The sequence below is a fragment of the Mus caroli genome, chromosome 2 (genome assembly GCF_900094665.2).
Source record: "Mus caroli chromosome 2, CAROLI_EIJ_v1.1, whole genome shotgun sequence".
NCBI classification, from domain to species: domain Eukaryota; kingdom Metazoa; phylum Chordata; class Mammalia; order Rodentia; family Muridae; genus Mus; species Mus caroli.
Window position 1 is genome coordinate 31296164 of NC_034571.1, and position 21696 is coordinate 31317859.

At 48.0% G+C, this 21696-nt stretch overlaps 1 protein-coding gene across 6 annotated transcripts in view; it reads right to left on the bottom strand.

Moving 5' to 3' along the window:
- LOC110289655 (N-acetyllactosaminide alpha-1,3-galactosyltransferase) overlaps positions 1-21696 on the bottom strand; it is a 67850-nt gene that overhangs the window by 17715 nt on the left and 28439 nt on the right. For 2 of the 6 annotated variants that reach the window (XM_021155950.1, XM_021155949.1), the window contains exons 2-4: positions 14250-14368; positions 4840-5019; positions 3826-3914 (exon numbers count right to left, since the gene is read on the bottom strand). In XM_021155950.1, coding sequence (XP_021011609.1) covers positions 3826-3914; positions 4840-4935 — 185 coding nt within the window. In that variant the 5' untranslated portion in view covers positions 4936-5019; positions 14250-14368. Of the gene's footprint in view, positions 1-3825; positions 3915-4839; positions 5020-14249; positions 14369-21696 lie in introns of those variants that run through there. The other 4 variants (XM_029474551.1, XM_029474550.1, XM_029474552.1 and 1 more) reach the window with 3 other exon arrangements.

The following is a 21696-nucleotide window of genomic DNA, read 5'->3' on the forward strand; positions in this document are numbered from 1 at the left end:
TCTGTTTGGCTTTCATGTGGCCCTTGAACACTCAGAAGATGGGAGCACTCTTCCATGGAACCTGAGGCGGAGGATCTCAAGATCTAATACTACCTAGAACAAAGATATAAACCACTACTGACCACCCCACCCTGTTCCCCTGCAAGGCTGGTCCCCTGCAAGGCTGGCCTCCACTCTGACATCTGTATAAAATGGCCCAGCTCAAGGACAGGCAGTGCTTGAGTAAAAGAATGGCTCACTCAGGCAACAGGGGCTCAAGTCCTCCCCAAACATGACCATAAACTTTAATTGAGCATTCTTGAGACTTGGTGTTGCCATCAAGACACACACACAGAGTCATTCCCACTTTGTGGAACCATTCTAAGAACAGGAGTGACACAGCCTGGGTATCCACACATGCTCAGTAACTCCGGCCACCTTCATCACCTTCTTTATCTCGATGGTTATACTAACCTGTAAGATTCCTTCCAGCTCTAAAACATGGCACTGGATTTTCAAAAACCTTGAAATCAAATGCCTTCCTGGACCATGTTCTTCTTATTCATTTACTATTTTCTTTTTAAAAATTACGGGAATAGGTTTTTTGCCAGCATCACTTTCCACAGAGGCTAGAAGATGGCATCAGAGCCCCTGAACTGGAGTTACAGATGGTTGTGAGGCACAGTGTGGGTGCTGGGAATCAAACCTGGGTCCTCTGAAGGACCAGGGAGTACTCCTAACCACTGAGCTATCTCTCCAGCCCTTATTATTATTTTTTGAAACAGGATCTCACTGCAGTCCTATTTAGCCCAGAAGGCAGTATTAGTTTTAAATGGCCTATATACTAGTTGTTGGATATAGTCAGTTATACTTAAATCCCTTTGAGCACAGTGCCACCTGCCTCTCTAGGGTGAATGCCCTTGATCCACCTCAGGTCAGTGCATAGCCAGTTTGGATAGTGCCAGTGACCTGTTCCCCTTTCTGTACTCTGGCAGAAAAACAAGTGATTTCACGAATCAGAAAAACAATGTATCTAAAGTCTTAGTATCAAACAACTGCCTAAAAAGTAGCCAGACCACCTACAGCCATGATGCTCAGAGCAGATGCCTGGCAACAAAGATAATAATGCTCTTTCAGAGATGCCACACCCATATGTATGTGCTCTTGAGCTTTCAACTCTCTTCTCCTCTCCTCTCTTCTTCTCTCCCTCTCCCCTCTCTCTCCCTCCCTCCCTCCCTCCCCCCCTCTTTGTGTGTGTGTGTGTGTGTTGCAGGGGTGAGGGGGGATGCTGATGTATGCAGTGCCTATAGAGGCCAGAGGAAGTCACTGCATCCCCTGGAGCTGGAGTTACCGGCAGCTGTGAGCTGCCCAATGAGGGTGCTGAGAATTGAACCCAGGTCCTCTAGAAGAGCAGCAAGTGCTCTTAACCACTGAGCCAGCTCTCTACTCACCATGTCTTCATTAGTGAGCCACTCAAAAAACAGAGGCATGGCTCTAATAAGACAACACCAAAGGTGTCTAATCAAACTCCGTTCAGAGCTTGCTGGTTATCCAAATGAGTGTTCCAGCCCCAGAGGACAAGCCCAGTGGTTGGAGACATACCTTCTAGACACCACAATCTTGATGCATGTTTTGCCCATCAGAGCAAAGACTGCTACAGTGTAGTGAATGTGTCTGTTAAAGCCCTGTCCCCAAGATGTGGCACTTGGAGGTAGGCATCTGGGAAGTACCTAGGTTTAGATGGGAGCCTAAGGCTGGGGCCTCATGATGAATTTAGTGTTTTCATAAGAAAAGGAAACAATTACAAGTTGCTTGTTCTCCATCATATGTGGGTCTGGGGAGAAAGTGGCTGTCTGCAAACCAGGAAGAAAGCTGCACATGGGAGCTGACAAGGACGGCACCTTTGCCTAGGACTCTCTGGCTGAAGCCACCACACAAGTTGTGGTACCTGGCTATTATGACAGAGGTGACCAAGATGAGGATGATAACGGCAGGGGAATTTTCTTGTTTGCTCATCAGTGGTACAGGGATTCCTTGCAAAGCTAGGCAAGTGCTCTACCACTGACCTGTGATCTCTACGGTTTTGTTTTTAGGGTTATTCTTTTTCTTTTTATAACGGAGTCTCATTCTGTAGTTCAGGCTGACCTTAAGCTTACTACATAACCCAGGTTGGCTTTAACTCACAGTGATCCTCCAGACTCAGCCACTCAAGTATGGGGATTGCAGGTCTGATCCACCATGCTGGGATATAATCCTCATTTTTTTAAAGTAGGGAGCTGAAGAACAGAGTAGCTGAGTAACTTGCCCAAGGCCACACAGGCAGTAAATGGGAACCCAGGACCAACCAGGCAGTCTGGCTTTTTGGTCTAGCCAAGATGTTCTTCAGCCCAAGAGCCTAAGGGTAGCCATATCCAACTAGTGAATCATCTCTTAACTTGAACTAGCTTCCTCAATTCAAATGGCCTACTCTCCAGACCTTTGAAGTTGGTCACAGCCTACCTTGTCAGGCCTTTTCTCAAAAGTGGCTATTCAGAATGAAACAGCAGAACATCCCAGAAGTGGTTACATGTTTGCTACACCTTGAAACTCTTATCTTGCCCCTCCTACTCCTGGGCCTAAAGATACAGTTTTCTTTTTGTAGCCCCAAGAGTTCTGCTGGCTCGTCTGACTTTAAAACTCAAGAGTCTGAAAGAGATAAATCAGATGGCTGACAATCCAGATTAAAGAACTCTCGGGCCACTAAACACTTCACCTTTTAAAAAAAAAAAAAAAAGTACTCTTCTGAGAAAGCTCTGGACCAGCTGAGGTGGAACGGAGTTCAGGCAATGTTCCTTCTTAGGAGCCTGTGGGGACTTTTTGATGGAGACATATCTCCCCCTGAGGCCTCAAACAGCAGAGCTTCCAGGAGCAAAGGCAGCTGATAGATTTTAATTCACAGATGCATTTGACAACCTAGAAACATTTCATTCACCTTCTTTCCAAGCGAGGGAGGAAGAGGCTTTCAGCCAGTCACGAATGAATCACTGGTAAAACTTGGTATTTTTTTTTGTAGCAAATCCCAGCAACTTGGATGGTCCCTTTCATCCTGCAAATATTTTAGGACTGAAAGACTCAGAGCTGGTTTCTTGTGGAATTCCTACCTGGATCATTTGTTTATCTTTTTTTTTTCCTTTCTTTAATTATTTTTTCGAGTTTATGAGTATGTGTGCTTTGCCTGTGTGGATGGATATGCTCCATTTGTGTTTCTGGTGCCCACGGAGGCCAGAAAACAATGAAGGAGTCCTGACACTGGATACAGGAGTTTGTGAACCACCAGGCATGTGGGTGCTGGGAGTCAATCCCAGGCCCTCTGACAGAGCAGCCAGTGCTCTTAGCTGCTGAGCCACCTTTCCAGCCCCTTTATTTTTAGAGTCAGGGTCTCCTTGTAAGGCTACAGCTGGCCTGGAAGTCACTATGTAGACAAGCTTGGTCTTCCATTTGTATGATGCTCCTGCCTCTGCCTTGCAAGCTCAAGGATTCCATACATGCACCACCCTGCCTGGCTTGAATCTTCTGGGATCTGCTTATACAAATTACTTGAGATGGTGGTTTTGGCTTAATGTACTTTCTCTCTCCGTCTAGCCTAAAGAAATTTGAGGTTTGAGGAACATGGCATGAAAGAGGATAATTACTAAGGCAGAAGTGACTTGGATGGTCTACAGTTTTAATGGCCATCCAGGGCTCAGGAACACAGGAAGACTGGACTCCTGCTTATGGCTCCGTTCCTTATGTTCAGACTGATTGGTCACTCAGCTGGCACCAGTCACAGGGAATGAAAGCAGCCTTTCTAGCTGGCTTCATAATTACCTGTTGACATATTCCCAAAACACGACAACCACGGTTGAGACAATCAGCATCAACAGGATTACTTTTCCCTTGACATTCATTATTTTCTCCTGTAGAGGCAGGGAGAAAAAAGAGGGGGAAATAGATTAAATAAATTAAATCTGGAATGAGAGATGGCTTCTGGGGCTGGAGAAACAGCTGTGTGGTTGAAACAGCTCAGTGAAACACCTGCTCGATTCAGTTCCCAGCATCCACATTTGCAGCTCACAGGTGTCCATAACTCTAATTTCACAGGATCTGATGCTCTTCTGGCCTCCATGGGGTCCACATATACAAGTGGTACATATACATACATGCAGGCAAAACACTCATACACATAAAATGTTTGATGCAGTAAAGATAATGAAAGGCATCTGCCCACATCCTTCCTAACAGGATACATTTGTAACTCACTCAGGGACAATTGTTTCCCCCTCCCCCCCTTCCCTCAAGCACACAAACTAGTCATGGTCAATTAGGCCAGCACAGTTAATGAGGCTTCATGTTCTGAAAGGATGCTGAAGCCCATCCATGTGGGCATTGGAAAGAGAAGAAGTAGCTCTAAGATGGTCCGTAGAATTCTCACCAACTCTGTTGTTGCTGGAGCACTGAAGACTTGCTCCAATGACTATAATCTAAGCCTGCACCCACTTTCCAGCCCCACCTGGTTCACCCCACTACACCCCCACAAGCCAGCAAACAACTGGAACTACTGAAGGAGTCGGGTATTTTTTAAATTCTGTATAAGATTGTGAAAGAAAGGGAAGAGGATAACAGCAGACTGAGAACTTCAGGACGGTGATTGTTCAGGAAGGCAAGATGCAGAGTGGGAATGACAGTTGCACACTGGAGATGAAGACAAGAGTTGCCACAAGAAAGGGGTGAGAGCCTGGGGGATGGGGGGGCAGCCTCCACAACAGGCTTGTGATGGCTATTCCTAGTGGTCAACTTGACTACATCTGGGATGAACTACAATCCAGAAACAGAAGGGCACACCTGTGATCCAGATCTTGAGGATAGAAGACTTGTTTCTGACTTGGATCTTAACATGGAGATCTTGTTGACATGGAGATCTTGAAGCATAGTGATCATGAAAATCTTAGGTCCAGGCAAGGTAGTACAGGCCTTTAATTCCAGAAGACTGGGGTAAGCAGATCTCTTGAGTTCAAAGTCAGCCTGGAACAAAGCAAGTTTTAGATCCAGGCATGGTGGTACACACCTTTAATCTGAGCCACACCTTCTGCTGGACGCCTACATAAGGACATTGGAAGAAGGAAGATTCACTCTTCTTTCACCTACTTGCCAGTACCATAGGATGATCACCAAGAACAGCAGCAGCAGTGGAGTGGAGTCAACTAGAGCCTAGAGTCCTACAGAGGGCAGAGATGGAGAAGTGACCCAAGCCCTTTCGAGGATCCCAGAAGATCAGGTGTGGATCCCAGACATTGAAACAAGAAGCTGTGAAGGCGAAGTTGACTTGGGTACATCAAGATCTTAAAGATGCCAGAACTGTGGGATACCTGCTGAGGAAAGCTGCTAACAGGGAGTGGAACCAGCCCAGGAGAAAGAAGTTTGGTACAGTCAACAAAGATGAAAAAGAAGTTGGAGATCTGAAGACTGCTTTGATATCAAACATGGAGACACAGAGTTTGGAGTTTGCCTATCTGGTCTCCTGCTTTGCTTTGGGGATTATAGTTAAGCGATTGGGTGATTCTCAAAAGAGACTTTGAACTTTGGACTTTTAACATTGTTGAGACTGCTATAGATTATGGGGACTTAGAAGTTGGACTAAATGTATTTTGCATTATGCTATGACTAGGTATGACTCCCTTAGACTCATGTGTTTGAACAAGCCTATGGGGACCAGGGAATGGAATGGAATGGTTTGTATATGCTTAGCCCAGGGAGTGGCACTATTAGGAGGTATGGCCTTGCTGGAGGAGGTATGGCCTTGTTGGATTAGGTGTGTCTCTGTGATCTAAAGCTTTAATACAGGATGCACAGAGCTCTCAGTGGCCTGAGGGGAGATTGGCAGATGTCAGAGCCTTTGGGGTAGAGAAGAACTGGATCTGAGTTCAAAGGACCTTATTCACCTGTTGAGGGGTGGGAGTAGAGTACCAGAACCCTGGCATTACTGGGGGAGTCACAGACAATTCTAATGGCCAAAGAGAGAGGACAATTGTAGTGTACACCTCATGTTGCTGTTCCTATATTAGGAAGTTTTGTCATGACATTTTGATCCCTTTCAGCACTCTCCTGTCTGAGGAGAAACTGTTCCTCAAGATGAGCTGGCCCTTTGAGATTCTAAAAGCTCAGAGAGGACAATCCTTTGGCCCACAGATGAGCCAGGCCTCCTGTCTGGCCCACATACCTCACAGGCAATGGGTCCTGGCCTTGTCACCCAGAGCTCTGAGTAGATCTTAACTGCTCCCTCTGCCCTGCCTGCTGTTCTGCACGCCCCAACTTCCAACTTTATCACTAGAGTGGCACTCCAGAGACCTCAAGGCTAGGTAGGGCACTCAGAAGAAAGCAGGCTGAGCAAGCCACGGAGAGCAAGCCAGAGCAGCACGCCCCCATGACCTCTATGCATAAGCATTAATGTGCTCTGTCTCTTGGTTCAGAGAATGCACACCACAGATGTCAAGCTATTCATGTGCTCCAAAGTCTGAATTCAACCCAGAGCTTCAGATTAGGTGCCCCAGGTGTTGGGGGTGGGAGGCTCTGCTAGGTCAAATTAAACTAGTTTTCTTGTTTTGACAATGGGGATAAGACTAGTGAGAGAGGGTGCAAATTTGAGGACAGCCTGGGCTATACACAGCAATACTATCTCAAATAACAAGCAAGGGCCAGAGTGATGGCTCTGTGTGTAACCTTTTCTGAGAAGTCTGCGGCCTGAGCCTGATACCCAAAATGTACCATGGAAGGGGAGAACTGGCTCCTAAGTGGTGTCTTCTGACCATGAAATGCACATTCTGGTACATGAGCTGCCAGCACCAATCACCACCACCACACAAGCACATGTACACATACACGCACACACAGCCGTGCACATCTTTAATCTCAAATCTCAAGAAACAAAAATATGCTGCCAGATCAGCCAGGGTTACATAGTGAGACTGCCTTAGGAGGGAGAAAGGAAGGGAGAGAAGGAGAGATAGAAGAAGGGAGGGCAGAAGAGAAGGAGAGACAGAGAGGGAGAGGGAGGGGGAGAGCAATGATTTCAGAGCCATGCCATAACAGGATAAATGCTTTTCCAAAATGTTAGCCTTTGTTACTAATGTTCATAAAAGACGCTGCTGGGAGGATCTGCTGAAAACGAGGACTGGTCCTTAGAAAGTGCTCAGAACACTTGGAGAAAGTTCTGGAGTGCCGCTTATACAAATGGAACGGGGGGACATTCAAGGCCTCGCCACCCGCTCTAGCCCAGCCTGAGCTAGAGCTGCTGCCAAGATAGATGAACTTTAATTTCTCTGATCAAGTCTAAAGACATCCTGTGCTTGCTGGGAGGTAAGGGCGAGCCCAGGCTTCCAGGCTCAGCCGTGCCAACCCCACAAATCCAAAGCCTCTTCCTAGTGGAAGGAGCAGGACACAGAGAAACAGAGTCACCGGTGCCACCAGAGGCAGTCCAGACTGGTACTCCTGATCCCCACCCTCAGTAGCCTGGTGTGTGTGTGTGTGTGTGTGTGTGTGTGTGTGTGTGTGTGTGTGTGACTTTTGTAGATTTCAGGAATTCATATCAGAACTGACTCTCAAGGTTGATTTCTTTCTGGGCTTCACTAATGGTTTGGAACCACATGCCCTTTGGCTGTGGCTGAGAGCTGTCAGAGCTAAGTGTTAGAAATGGACACAGCGGGCTGGAGAGACGGCTCAGTGGTTAAGAGCACTGACTGCTCTTCCGGAGGTCCTGAGTTCAATTCCCAGCAACCACATGGTGCCTTACAACCATCTACAATAAGATCCAACACCCTCTTCTGGTGTGTCTGAAGACAGCTACAGTGTACTCGTATACATAAAAATAAATAAATAAATCTTTAAAATAAAAAAGGAAACAGGCACAACATGCTTGCTAGGATCTAAACCCCCAAGTTCCCAGGGAAGCAAGGGCTATCAGCATGGCCAATTGGTCTTTTAAAACCATTTTGATTTTCTCGCTGAACCAAAATGAGACATTTGGCAGCCAGCATGGCCTAAAAGTCCTGTGTGTCCTTAGAATTTTAGAATTTTCAAACTGTAGTTCTGAAGATTGCTGGATAACCATCTCGCCTATCAGGTAAGAAATGAGTTTGGCTTCTTTCAGATCTTGGCTCCAAGATGACAATCATCATCATCACCATCAGGAAGAAGAAGAGGAGGAGGAGGAGTGGAGGGGGAGAGGAGGAGGAGGAGGGGGAGGAGAAGGAGGAGGAGGGGGAGGAGAAGGAGGAGGAGGAGCAAGAAACAAAGAACCAAATAATGGTTCCACCAAAGAGGGCCGAGGGCCTGCACAAACTGTGCCTGGCGTATGCTCACTAGAGGCCATTAAGTTTGTCATTCAGAATATTGTAGAGGCCACTGTGATCAGGGATATTTCCAAAGCAGAGCCTTCGATGCTTCCGTGCGGACTCTAACTCAAGCCATATTACTGTGTGAGCAATGCCATTCCTTCAGAGCAAAGTGATCAGGAATTGATCTCCTGAAGCCCACCTTGAAGGACCAAATACCCCCCAGCATGATTTAGACACACTGATGCTCCACTAAAGCCCATGTTAAGAAGTGGCTTCAGATGGACCTTCACCTATGCTGTTCTGCTTGCTACTATATAAGTATTTGCTCGCATGTCTCACCTGTTAACTGCATGGTTTTACAGAAGACGTATACAATAAGTACTTATATTTTTAGAAAGCCCAGTGAGCTTACTACAGTAACTTTTGAAAGAGGAAAAATAAAAATAGATATCTCATGTGTTAGATGGTTGCGTTTATAAAACACGAACATTTCTTATGGGTCAATCTGAGATCAAGCTCTGATAAGTATGTTCATCTCTTTTAAAAGTGAATGTGTGGTCTCTCCTATAATTTGTAAAAAAAAAAAAATCTGGGAATAAAATAAAAATAGGAGTTACACTTTAAAAGAAAGAGGGCAAGGTGTGGTGGCCTGCACCTTTAATCTCAGCACTCAGAAAGGCAGGTGGATCTTTGAGTTCAAGGCCATCCTAGTCTACAGAGCTAGTTCCAGAACAGCCGGAGAAATCCAGTCTTAAAAAAGTAAAAAATGAAATACATCAAAACAGAGAGAGAGAGAGAGACAGACAGACAGACAGACAGACAGACAGACAGATAGACAGACTGTGGTGGCCTGGAGCCCTTCTGTAAACTCTGAGACCCTGTGACCTAGTGTTCTTGTCACCTCTCACTCGTTCCTCTGGCCACTCCCAGAGTCAACCCTGCAGAGCTTTGGCAGATTAGCACCTGTATCCCTCCTCCTGGGCATCTCATAAGGCAAGCCTCCACCTTTCTGGATCCACTTCATGGCTCAATGAACACCCCTCAAGAGAACCTCAGAGACCCACCAGCCAGATGGAAACATTCCTTCCAAACAATTCCTCTCTGAAGCAGACACAGGGTGCTGCTGTTTTCTCCATTTCAATCAGGGTGGGTGAAAGGTGAACCTCAGCTGGATACACAAGGTTCCCTGGAAAAGCCATTATCATTGCCTTGGAGAGCAGGAGACAGGCAGGGAAGAAAGCACTTGCCAAAGAAACCAAACCTAGGATGTGCTCTCCAGCCCCTGGGCCTGGAAGCCACTCTTTCCTTCCCAAGGAATGAGCAGGCAGGATGAGTCCAGATTGGCACAGGCCCTGCAGGGGGCTTGGTAGATGCACCCATAATGTTTGTGGCATAAATAAATCAATGAGAGTCCTGAGGGACTTCAGTCCTGCACCACTCTGACCCATCAGCCACCATGAACTAGGTTACTGGGCAGCAGTGGGCTCTTGAACACAGAGGCATTCGAGTAAACAAGGCCACTGGGGACCCTCCATTCCCTGGGGGGCTGGGGGGGGGGGCGAGACAAAAAGCTAAAGAGTGTCAAGGAGTGACAAACGTTACAAAAGCAAACAAAACAATAGAATGGCAACCTGGACATTGCCTGTTAGCTACACACACACACGTACAGGCACACAGACACATGCAGACACATACAAACACAAAATACACACTCACATATACGCACACACACACATGCACACATCTGTGTGTGCACAGACACGCATGCTCACACACATGCGCACACACACATGCACTTGCACGCACACTTTCATACATGCACAAACTTGCACACTCACACACATGTGCGTGTGCACACTTGCACACACTCATACACACATCCATGTGTGCACGCACATGCATGCTTACTCACACACATGCACTTGCATACATACTTTCACATATGCACACACTTGCACATTCACACACACTTGCACACACACACACACACACACACACACACGTTTCTAGTGATAGAACTCTCTACACTAGTCATGCTAAGGGAACATTCCACCTCTATACTAATCCTCTGCCTATAGCACCCGCCTTTGGTATCCCCAAACCCTCAATTATATCCAAGAGTGTTTTAATCCAGCACTACAGGTAAAGATCAGACTAGGTGGTGACTCTGACCATGGCAGGGTCCCAGATGTGTCCCCTGGGGAAGTTGCTTTAACTTGAGGTTTTGCCCCATGTGTAATATAGAGACACAAAGATCTCCCTTGGGGCTTTACAAAGGACAGAAATAGACTGTGCCTGCAAAGCATGCTGTACCAGGCAGTCGGCATGTTCTCCACAAACGGCAGCTATAACCTGACAATGTTCTTAGGGAGAGAGGTTCCAAAAAGGAATGCAGAACTGAGTGTTCACCAGAGACAAGAATCTCAGGCTCATATGACACCCCTCACAGAGCAGCTGGGATGAGCCCGAGACCCCAGGTGCAGGCTGAGAGAAACCTTACTATGCCCAATCTGGGACAAGGTTGTAGCTGAGTAGCCCTACTGCCTCCTATGAGTGCCCACAGAAGGCATTTGCCAACATCAGGCAGGAAAGTGGCCGAGGGTCACTCTTAGAAGGCCAAGGGTCAGCTTCCTGCCCTGGAAACAGAGTTTCACACTCCATAAAGAAGTCATTTGCACCAGGCTTCTCTTCCAGGCTTCTCCACTTACCCAGGTCTGGATGGGAAGTCAGTTCCAGGCATCTATATCCCTTAGGCATGCACAAGGGCTCACCCTGCTGCCATGGCCTGTATACTTTTCCTAGACTGGATGATTTAATGATAGACTCCTCAGTCGACCAATTTATCTATACTGTAGTACAGATGCTGGCTCACCAGGCCCCAGCAGCTTGGGCCTCTGGGTCCCCTCATAAGACAGAGCTTTATTTATATCAGAGTCCAGGTAGCTCTGTCTAGCTCTGGTAGCTGACTGGGGCTATAGGAGGAAGCAAGGAACTGCCCCACTTACTCACCAGGGTCCCAGAACCTTATATAGCATCCAGACCTGACTTTCTTCCTGTTCAGGGGTCACGATGTACCAAGCCTCCAGTGCTCCCCCAAACTGGTACCCAGCCCAGCTGTACTACCTATCAAGGAACAAGGACTACACTCTAGGGAATCTGCCTGAAGCCACCTGAACAGGAAGCTGTCCAGGCCATCCCAGACACAATAACAACGAACTATGAGGCAAAAACAAGTCTGCCCAGTGCTACGTAGTAAGCAACAACCACTCCTGAACATCAGCTACGACGGAGACCAAATGAACCAACCTGTCTTCTGGTTTCCTTCTCCCCTTCCTTCTCTCCTTCCTTTCTCCCTCCCTCCCTCCGTCCCTCCGTCCCTCCGTCCCTCCGTCCCTCCCTTCCTCCCTTCCTTTTTTGATTTTGCTTCTTTAGTGACTTCCATTCCCCAGGTCCCGGGGTCTTACATGATAGAGAAAAGTAACTGCTACAAGTTTTCCTCTGACCCCCACATACAAGGCACAAATGCATGCACACTTGCATGCACACGTGTGCGCACACACACACACACACACACACACACACGCACTAAATAAATTTAATTTAAAATAAAAAGAAATTGCCACTGGAACAGTGGTTCTTAACCTTGGGTCATGACCCCTTTGAGGTTGAATGAATGGCCTTGTCACAGGGGTCATCTAAGACCATCAGAAAACACAGGTATTTATGATTTATAACAGTGGCAAAGCCAGTTATGAAGTAGCGACAAAGATAATTTTATGGTTGGGGGGTCACCGTGACATGAAGAACAGTATTAAAGGGCCACAGCATTAGGAAGGTTGAGAACCTCTGGTCTAGAATATCCTAGTAAAGATAGTAGGTCTGCGGCCCTGGGGCTGAAGAGATGGTTCTGCAGGTCAGAGTGCACACCGCTCTCCTAGCATCCCTATCAGGCAGATCATAATCAACTAACTTGGGGAATTCAACACCTCTGGCTTCTGAGGGCACCTGGGCTCATGTGCACATGCACACATACCGTTACACTGACACACATGCATGGGTATAACCAAAAGTAGAAAAAATTTTACTTTTTTTAATTTGCAGCCAAAATATAGTACATGTATCACACAGCTCCACACATCCCATCAATTTTCCAGCTTTTCCATCATTTTATTGATTTCTGAGTGTCTTGTTTGAAGGACTTGGCCGTTTTCACTTACATGATATACCCCTTCTCACAGTCTACATGGTCACTTCCCTAGGGAATATTGTATCTATGACTTTAAATTCTTTTTCTTAAAGTGCCCCGTCCCCCATCAAGTCAGCTTCATACCTGCTTCCTTCCTGAGCCAGGCCCAGGCTGAAGCATTCTCCAGCTGTCTTTCAGTTCCACTACAATGGTCCTGGGATGTAACTCTATTAATCCCATTTGTGCATACATGGAAACAGGCTCGTCGGGTTAATCAGCTTACCCGTGTGCACAGCAGACAGCTCTGGGGCTGGGATTTCATCCCAGGAGTTGGCCTCCGAAGGCCCTGCCAACCGTCATGGGAAGACTCAGATCTCTTTGTGCTACTCAGGATTGCCATGTTGTTGTGACTGTCGCCTCCCCACCCCCAAAGAGCCCAAACACTAGGTAGGGTCAGCTTCTCCTCAGATGAACTGGGGGGCCTGACTTGATCACTTTTCTGCCATTAGCAGGGATCTCCTGGTGTGCTTGGTGTTGACTGTCCTCACTTGTATGTCCTATCCGCCTCACACTCACCAATGGTCATTGTGGTGCCCACGGCTCTGTTTTCTGGTCGAGACCACACTTGAGTGAAGAGGTGGCTGGCACGAGGTTGCTGACCATGTTCAGAAGCAATGATTTTAGGTCACAGTGTCTACCTCTAGGTCTTGTTCTGGGCAGTGGGGCAGTGTTAGAATAAGGGGAGACCATTTTATTATAAAATTCCCCATGGAGAGAAACATGATACAATGGATGGGGGAAAAGAAAGAAAAACTAGCTTTCAGTCATGTTTTCATTAAGAAGGTTGGAATCGGAGTTGGGGCCGGAGAGATGGCTCAGTGGGAAGAGGGCTTTCTGCTTTTACAGAGAGACTACAGCTTGGTTCCTAAAACCCACACCAAGCGGCTCTTAACTATCTATAGTGCCAGCCCCAGGGATTCAATGTCCTCTTCTGGCCTCTAGGCCCATAAGTACACATATGTTCACACACACACACACACACACACACACACACAGAGAAAATATTAATACCATTAGGGTCAGAATAAACACAGATACAGGAAAGTGAGAGCCAGGACTCTGACTAAATCTACAGACACAGCTGTCACACACCACCATGGGCAGCACAACCTGTTCTGAAGGTACATCTGCCTCACCGCCTCTACTTCAGTCTCCTTTAGGAAGTCTAACGTTGGGATCTAACTACAGTTTTTCCTGGCTGCCCCCAGGAACCACCATCAAAGCATTTTCTACAGCAGAGATGCTAGGGGAGTGCAGGGCTGTCCCTGGGAGCAGTGTTATATGGTATGCAATCAATCTCAAGTGATACCTCCCAGGAACAGCCAGCCACCGGACATGTATGAGACAGCCCAGAGCAGAGAAGAGTCAGCACTCTCCCACCGCGCCCTGCCCAAGACTCAGCCCCATCAACCCAAACCCCACACAGAGAACTCCAGGCTGCAGCCTTGACTGGCATAGCCCCGGGAACTGCCAAGAGAAGCAGAATGCCATAGTTCCCAGCTAGCATTCCACCAGCTCCTGTTTCAGAAGCAAAAGGGAAAGGACAACAAATCACAGAAGGGACCAAGGAAAGCTTCGGAAGAGAGCAAGGGTCCTCCCTCAGGTGGAACCATTTGGTGACCTAACAGTAGCTCTCGGTGACCCAGGGCTAGGAGACACAAATCCTTTAAACATACCTCATGGTCAACTGTGTTCCCTCCAAAGCAAACAGCAAAGCAGCCGAGTTCTGTCGAGCTCTGGCCTGCCGAAGGAGGCAGGGCTCAGCAGAGGAAAGGAAGGTACAGGGTTCCAACTCCTGTCAAAAGAATAAACAGCTGTTTCAGGAAGAGGAGGGGTGGGGTGGGCAGACAGATCCCTCGGCAGCAGCCGCAGGCTTTGTTCCCTCAGCCCCGGGAAATGGGCTGTTTATCAGGGCTGTTGATTCAGGTCTACGCAGCAAGGCAGAATCAGGGCTCTGGGTTGGTCCTCTGACTTCCTCACCCAGAGGAAAAACTGCAGGACCAAACCAGGCCAGGAGTCACAAGAGATGAGGCCACCACCCTCCACATCACCCAGTCCCAGGGAAAACTGGGAGCCCTGTGAGATGCACTCATTCTCAAGTGATACCTCCCCGGAACAGCCAGCCACGGAGATGCGTATGACACAGCCTGGGGCAGAGGCAGGTGAGCGGACGAGGCACTTTGATGGGATGCCTAAATATGGTTCTGAGATAAGCTCTTCCTCCACAGCCTGGCTCTGGAAGCCACACAGTTATGTGGAACACTGCACTTTAGAAAATGGTGTAAATCTCCATAGAGAAGCCTTTACCATAATGCAATTGGGACAGCCTCAGAAACCCATACCTACTCCTGAGGGACAACTTAACCCTGCCCACCTTTTGTTTGTTTGTTTGTCTTCCTTTTTGAGATAGGATCCCTAGTAGCCTATGAACTCACTGTGTAGCCAACGACAACCTAGGGCTTCTGATCTTGCCTCCCCAACAGTCCTAAGATGATGGGTATATGTTATGTGATCCAGTTATGTGATATGAGGGATGGAACTCAGACTCAGGCTGTGTGCACACTAGGCCTGCACACTGTGTGCACAGAAGCACCCTGTCACCGGCTGTGCTTTTCCAAAAGCCTATTGTTCTCAGAAGCAACACTGTCTATGGCACACATTGGCTCAAGCAGGGAGATGGTACTCAGGACCCCCTGTCCCATTCCCTCCCCAAGTGACTGGGACACTGCCGGGAAGTCTGGGAACCCTAGACAACAGGGAGGGGGCCAATGCCAGACAGGAAGGAGTCAAGGCCTGGCCCCAGGTCACTCAGCCTGGAATTGAGCCTTTTCCTCCTGTTCTCAGAAGGAAGTTTCACGGCTTCCTCCTCTGAGAGCAGGAGCCAGCTGACCATAAGCTTCAGGGACTGGAAGTTCTTCTTAATAGCTTGCTGAAATCCTCTCTGATGGCATCCATTCAACCCACAGGGCACATGCCTGAGATACAGTCATTCTCTCAAGTCTATTTCCAAGTGATGAGCATCAGCTACATCCCACACTGGACCAAGACCCAACAGAAGTGGGAAGTTGCCACCAATTGCCACAATGGCAACCTTTCTGTAGCGATGAGAACCAGCAAGCTGCAGCCAGGTCACATCAACAGGAGGACCTCAGCACTCAGTACTCAGCAAAAGGAGACTGACCCAGAGGACACATTCTTAAGTCAGGCATGTCATAACAGGGCCTATCTGTCTAGCACTTGGGACGGGTGGACAGGGTTCCAAGGCCAGGCCTAAGTACACAGAGAGCTTGGAGCCAACCTGGGATACCTGCAACCTTGTCTTTTTAAAGGTGGGAGAGGGGGTATCAGCTATATGCTTCAACTTAAAGTCCTACACAAGTAAAATTAACTCATGGTGTTACAAGAGGGGACGGCAGGCTCCTTAGGGGTGGCAAGCTCTGGTCTAGATGGTGGTTACACAGACCTGTCTGCTTGATTAGAACACACAAGTGGGCCTCATTAACAGGCTTTTTCCATGTGTATTGCTAAGGATGGAAAATTCCAGAAAGCTCCCTGTGGAAGCTTGGTACACTCTGACACCATCTCCCCAACCCCCACCCTGCCCACCTCACTCTCTAGGGCCCCAGGATCATGGGTAGGTCCTGCCTCTTCCATCTCCTAGATTCCTCATTGGGATTGAACTCCTTGGGAGGGTGCAGCTAAGGTCTTCCATGGGAGGGAGGCCACTGGGGAAGGGACCGGCATCAGGGTAGCGGGGGGGGGGGGGGTCTCTAAATGTTTGCAGTGCTGGAGATGGAACACAGGGCTCTGAGCATGCTCCTCAAACACCTCATCAACTGAGTCATTACCAGCTCCTCATGGGGTCTCCTGCCGATCCCAACTCTCCCACACTCCAGAACACAGGAAGCAACTTCCCTCCTTTACCCCAGAGAGCCCTCACTTCTGCCCTCCACGTGGCCTACATAAAGGGAGATGCTCTGAGAGTCAGCCCACCCAGCTAGGATACTCCCCTGATGCATCCCAGAACTGCCCTTCCTCCCTGGGGGCCTCCAAGGGATACTCCCCAGGTCAGCTGTTGCACTCAGTGTGGTGGGCAGGTGGGTACAAACGGGAGAGGGGTGAGGACTGTCACCATGCCACCCTCAGGCCTCGGTCTGTTCACACTGTCCATCCGGAAGAAGTGACAGCTTCACCCTCGAAGTGGGGAGCCCTGGTTTTGTTTCAAGTCACTTCTGGCTGCAATTCCTACCCCACTTACCTCTGTGGGAATGTGGGGATTAAGTGTTCTTGGCAGAGAGCACTAGTAACACAAAGCTTGCTAGCTGTCATTTGTTCAGTCCCAAGTCTGTTTGGGATGGTCACAAAAGGCAAGCTTGCTGAGCCAGGGGGCAAAGTGACTTGGGTTTCTTGTCCTGTGTGATGGGGATGATCATGTCTCAGGGTGACGGAAGGGCTGGAGCAGGCTGGGTAAGAGATCTAGGGTCTGGATGCCAGCCATGGCTCTGCCACGTGAGGCGTGCTATCCTGGGAGGCTTACTTGATGCCGCTGTGCCTGCGCTGCTACATCTGTAAAATGGGAATGATAACATCTGTGTGGAAGCTGGCACCTACTGAGAGCCACATACGCAGAACATCAAGAGCTAAATGGCTTTGTCCTCATGAAGGACAAGTGGGCTTGTCCTTGAGAAGGACACAGCTTTGTCTCCGAAAGCACCATCATGATTACCACACTGCAGTGCTCAGTTCCACCAATGCTGTCACATTTGTGTGAGGAAAGCGCCTGTGTGTCAGCCTCATCAGTCTTGAGAAGAGATTTCTAGCCTGATGCTCCCACGGCTATTATAACTGGTTAGTTTTTGTCAACTTGACACAAACCAGAGTCACTCAGGAAGAGGGAACCTCAATTAACTGCCTCCATAGGCTGGAGAGATAGGTCAGTAGTTAAAGAGTACTGGCTGACTGCTCTTCCAGAGGTCCTGAGTTCAATTCCCAGCAATTATATGGTGGCTCACAACCATCTCTAATGGGATCTGATGCCCTCTTCTGGCATGCAGGTGTACATGCAGATAAAGCACTCATACATTAAATAAATAAATAATAAGTAAATAAATAAATGAAATTGCCTCCACTAGACTGCTCTGAAAGTATATCTTGATTGCTGATTGATGTGGGAAGCCCCACCCACTGTGGCCTGTCTATATAAAGAAGCTGAACGAGCCAAGGACAGCAAGCCAGGAAGCAGGACTCCTGCATGGTCTCTACCTTGGTTCCAGCCTCTGAGTTCCTGCCCTGACTTCCCTTCATGCTGGACTACGAGCTGTAAGATTAAATAAACCCTTTTGTCCCCAAATTGCTATGGCCGTGGCTTTTCTCCTAGCAACATTTCTGAAATGATGGTGGCAGCCTCAAGAAGCTCTGTGGTCAGGAGCATAGGCTCCTATGAATCTGCCAGGGAGGACACTCAGCTCTCTCTGGGAAAATGGAATTATTACCTTTTTTTTTTCTTCTTTCAGTTTTTTTAAAATTTACATTTGAGCAATGATAGCACATGCCTTTAATCCCAGCGTTCATAAGCAGAGGCAGGCAGATCTCTGAGTTCAAGGCCAACTTGGTCTACAGAGTGAGTTCCAGAACATTCAAGGCTACACAGAGAAACCCTGCCTTGAAAAGAAAAAGGTAGGAGAAAAACTACATTTGTTTGATCTTTTTTTTTTTTTTTTTTTTTTTTTTTTTTTTTTTTTTTTTTTTTTGCGTGATATTTGGGGATACACAGCACACATGACTAAAGGACAACCTTTGAGACTCTGTTCTCTCCATCTACTGTTAAGACCCAGGCATCAAATTCTGATCATCGGGCTTAGCAGCAAGCACCTTTACCCACTGAGCCATCTCATGGGCCCCTATCTCATCTTCCCAAGCAATACATAACCACATTGCACATCGCCTGCTCGGACCAGCTTTAAGACAGACCTTCCTCTGTGGCCTAGAGTTAATATAGTCCCTTCATGCTTTAATTAAGGAAGAAACCGGTCCTGTTGACACTTTATAAGGTATGCACGCTGTGTTCCACAGTGAAAGGCCCCAGGTAGGTCTCCTACACCAGTTCTGTCCCAGCTCTCCCTTCCATTTCTATTCAGCAACCTCTGTGTAGTACACCTGCTCAGCTCCCCCACAACCCTACCAGATGCAGAGGGTAGGCCAGCTTTTCTCTCCGAATATCTGTAATGCAGCCCTGGGGGGCCGGAGGGGGGGTCCCTGGCACCTAGAACATACAGCTAGGCTCCAGGTGAAAGTTCTGGGCTTTGGAACCAATCATTGCTCCTTCAGAGCTGGAAGACATGCCGTAGTCTAGGGCCAGGAGAGCTACTTATCAATGATTGGAGGACATCAGTCTCTGGGCAGAGGAAAGCCATTCCACCCAGGGAGCAGGAGCAGAGAACATGCTTTGGCCATGCAAGGAGAGCAGCAGGTCTCTGTCTAGTCAGAGGCAAAGCTGCTGAGAGTCAGAGATTTCCAGTCTGGCCTGTTCCTGTTTCTTAGTGTTCCACCGAGCAGATGTCAGCTTTCCCAGGGCCAGTTCCTACACCTCAACCTTGCTGTCTCAATGCTGGGCCCCTAGCTGAAAAACAGCAGGGCCTTCTAGATGACCTAAAAGGAAAACGTCCATTTACCATCCCTGCTTTAAGTCTCTCAGGTTTTTTATGCCGGTGGTAACTGGTCAGTCCCCCCAGGCTTCCACTAACCCTCTTTCTCAAGTACCCTTGATTGAAGCCTTCAGGAATGGGGAACTCAACAGCCAGTTGTATCCCTGTTTCTACTCAGAACTGTTTGATTGTAAGATATGCAGCTCGGAGTGAGGCCAAGCTCATCTACACAAGATGCTTCAAAATAAAAGCCAGGTATGGTGGCACATGCCCTTCAACCCAGCACTCTGGAAACGAAGGGAGGCCAATCTCTGTGAGCTCACGGCCACCCTTGCTCCAAACCTGTCTCTCTTCCTCCCCTCCCCACCATAGATATGTATGTACATACATGTTTTTAATTGTGTGCATGAGTGTTTTGCTATATACACATGTGCGCGGTCCCCAGAATCCAAGAGTGGTCAAATGCCCTGTAACTGAAGTTGCAGATGGTTGTAAGCTGCCAAGGGTGTCTGGGACTCAAACACGGTTCTCTGCATGAACAGCAAGTGCTCTTAACCTCTGAGCCATCTCTCCAGCCCCAAGATAATCTCAATAATGGTCTCATTCCACCCTCACCACAGCCATTGGGCAACCTGCCTATTTCTCCAGGCAGGGAAATTGCAGCTCCGAGGTTGGGTAACATGGGCAAGGCCCCAGAGCCAGGAACTCCTCATATCCACATGAGTGCCACCCTTCCCACTGAACATAACAGTTTCTTCCACTCATACCTCAGGGATGCCTTGAGTGCTGGATATTTTGTGTCAGCTTGACACAAGCTGGAGTTATCTCAAAGGAGGGACCATCAATTGAGAGAATGTCTCCTTAAGATCCAGGTGTAGGGCATTTGCTTATTCATTGACTAATGTGGGGAGGACCCAGCCCACTGTGGATGGTGCCATACTTGAACTGATGGTCCTGGGGGCTATAAGAGAAGGCTGAGAAAAGCCATAGAAGCAAGGCAGTAAGCAGCACCTCTCCATGGCCTCTGCATCATGATACTCCTGCTCCAGGGTCCTGCCCTGTTGGAGTTTCTGTCCTGACTTCCCTCAGCGATGGACTATGATCTGGAAGTGGAAGCTAAATAAGCCCTTTCCTCCCCAACTTGCATTTTGTCATGGTGTCTCATCACAGCAACACAAGCCCTGACTAAGACACTTGCCCAGGTTTGTTCCTGTTGAGAGTCAGCTGACAGATGGAGGAGATATCCCAAAATTGCCCCTCCCTCTCCCCCCCCCCCCCCCCCCGCCGTGAAAATAGTTTAGTAAAGTGTGACTCAATGGTGTTATCTCCGGCTACCCTTCCAGACTGGGTCCTCTCAGGCTGTATTTTAGTTCTTGAAACAGGGCTATGTGGCTCAGTCTGGCCTGGAACTTGTGACTCTCCTGCCTCAGCCTCCCAAATGCTGGGATTACAGGTCTATACCAGCACACCTGACTGGGTCTGTTTTTAATACCCATTCATCCTTTCAGATGGCAGCTGAAATCTAGAGTCCTTCCCATGGTGGCACAGAGGCCCAGTTCTTAGAGTAACATATTTGTCTTGTCTTCTACCAAAAAGCAAGGAAAGAGAATCTGTTGTCACTGAGTACAACCACAGACATGAATCCCCATGCTCAGCTAGCTGAATTTTTTAAAAGGGAGAAATTTATTTTTGTTTTTAAGTGTGTGTGTACACGCATGACAGATATCCCTGGAGGGCAGAGGTGGCCGGTTCCCATGGAGCTGGAGTTACAGACTGTTTGTGAGTTGCCCAATGTGGGTGCTGGGAACTGACTCGTATCCTCTGTGAGAGCAGCATGCAATCTTAACCACTGAGCCTTCTGGGCCCTGGTTTCTCCTTTGTCATCCGTCTAAGATTCCAGGACACAGAATGGTGCTGCCCAGTTGGGGTAGCTCTTCCATGTCCAGTTCAACCTTGCTGGAAGCATCCTCCTCCTAGACATACTCACAGGCATGTTTCCATGGTGATTTTAAATCCCATCAAGCTCGTAGTCTCAATTAACCATCACCAGCCAGGCATGATGGCACACACCTAGAATCTCAGCACTTGAGGAGCAACGGCCAGCAGACCACTGAGTTTGAGGCCATCCTGGTCTTGTCTCAAAAGTGAGGGGCGCTAACCGTTATACATCCCCACCTCACTCCTCCTGCACCTCTGCTGTTCTTGCCTCTCTCTTATAACTTCTGCGACTTGCCTGATTTGATGCTTGAAAGGGGGAGACAGACAAACTGACTCAAAGTGAGTCGTGTATGGTCCAGGGGTGTTCAAATCTAAGAATTTACTAGAAAATCCTGAGATTGTTCTGTCTTGGATTTTCTTTTCCTCCTATTATATTTTTCTCAAACTCTTATAATGAATTGACTCAAGCATAAAAATGCTTTCAGGAATTCATATCTAATAGAAGAAGTTTTAGCAGAAAGTTTAAAAATAATACCTTCGC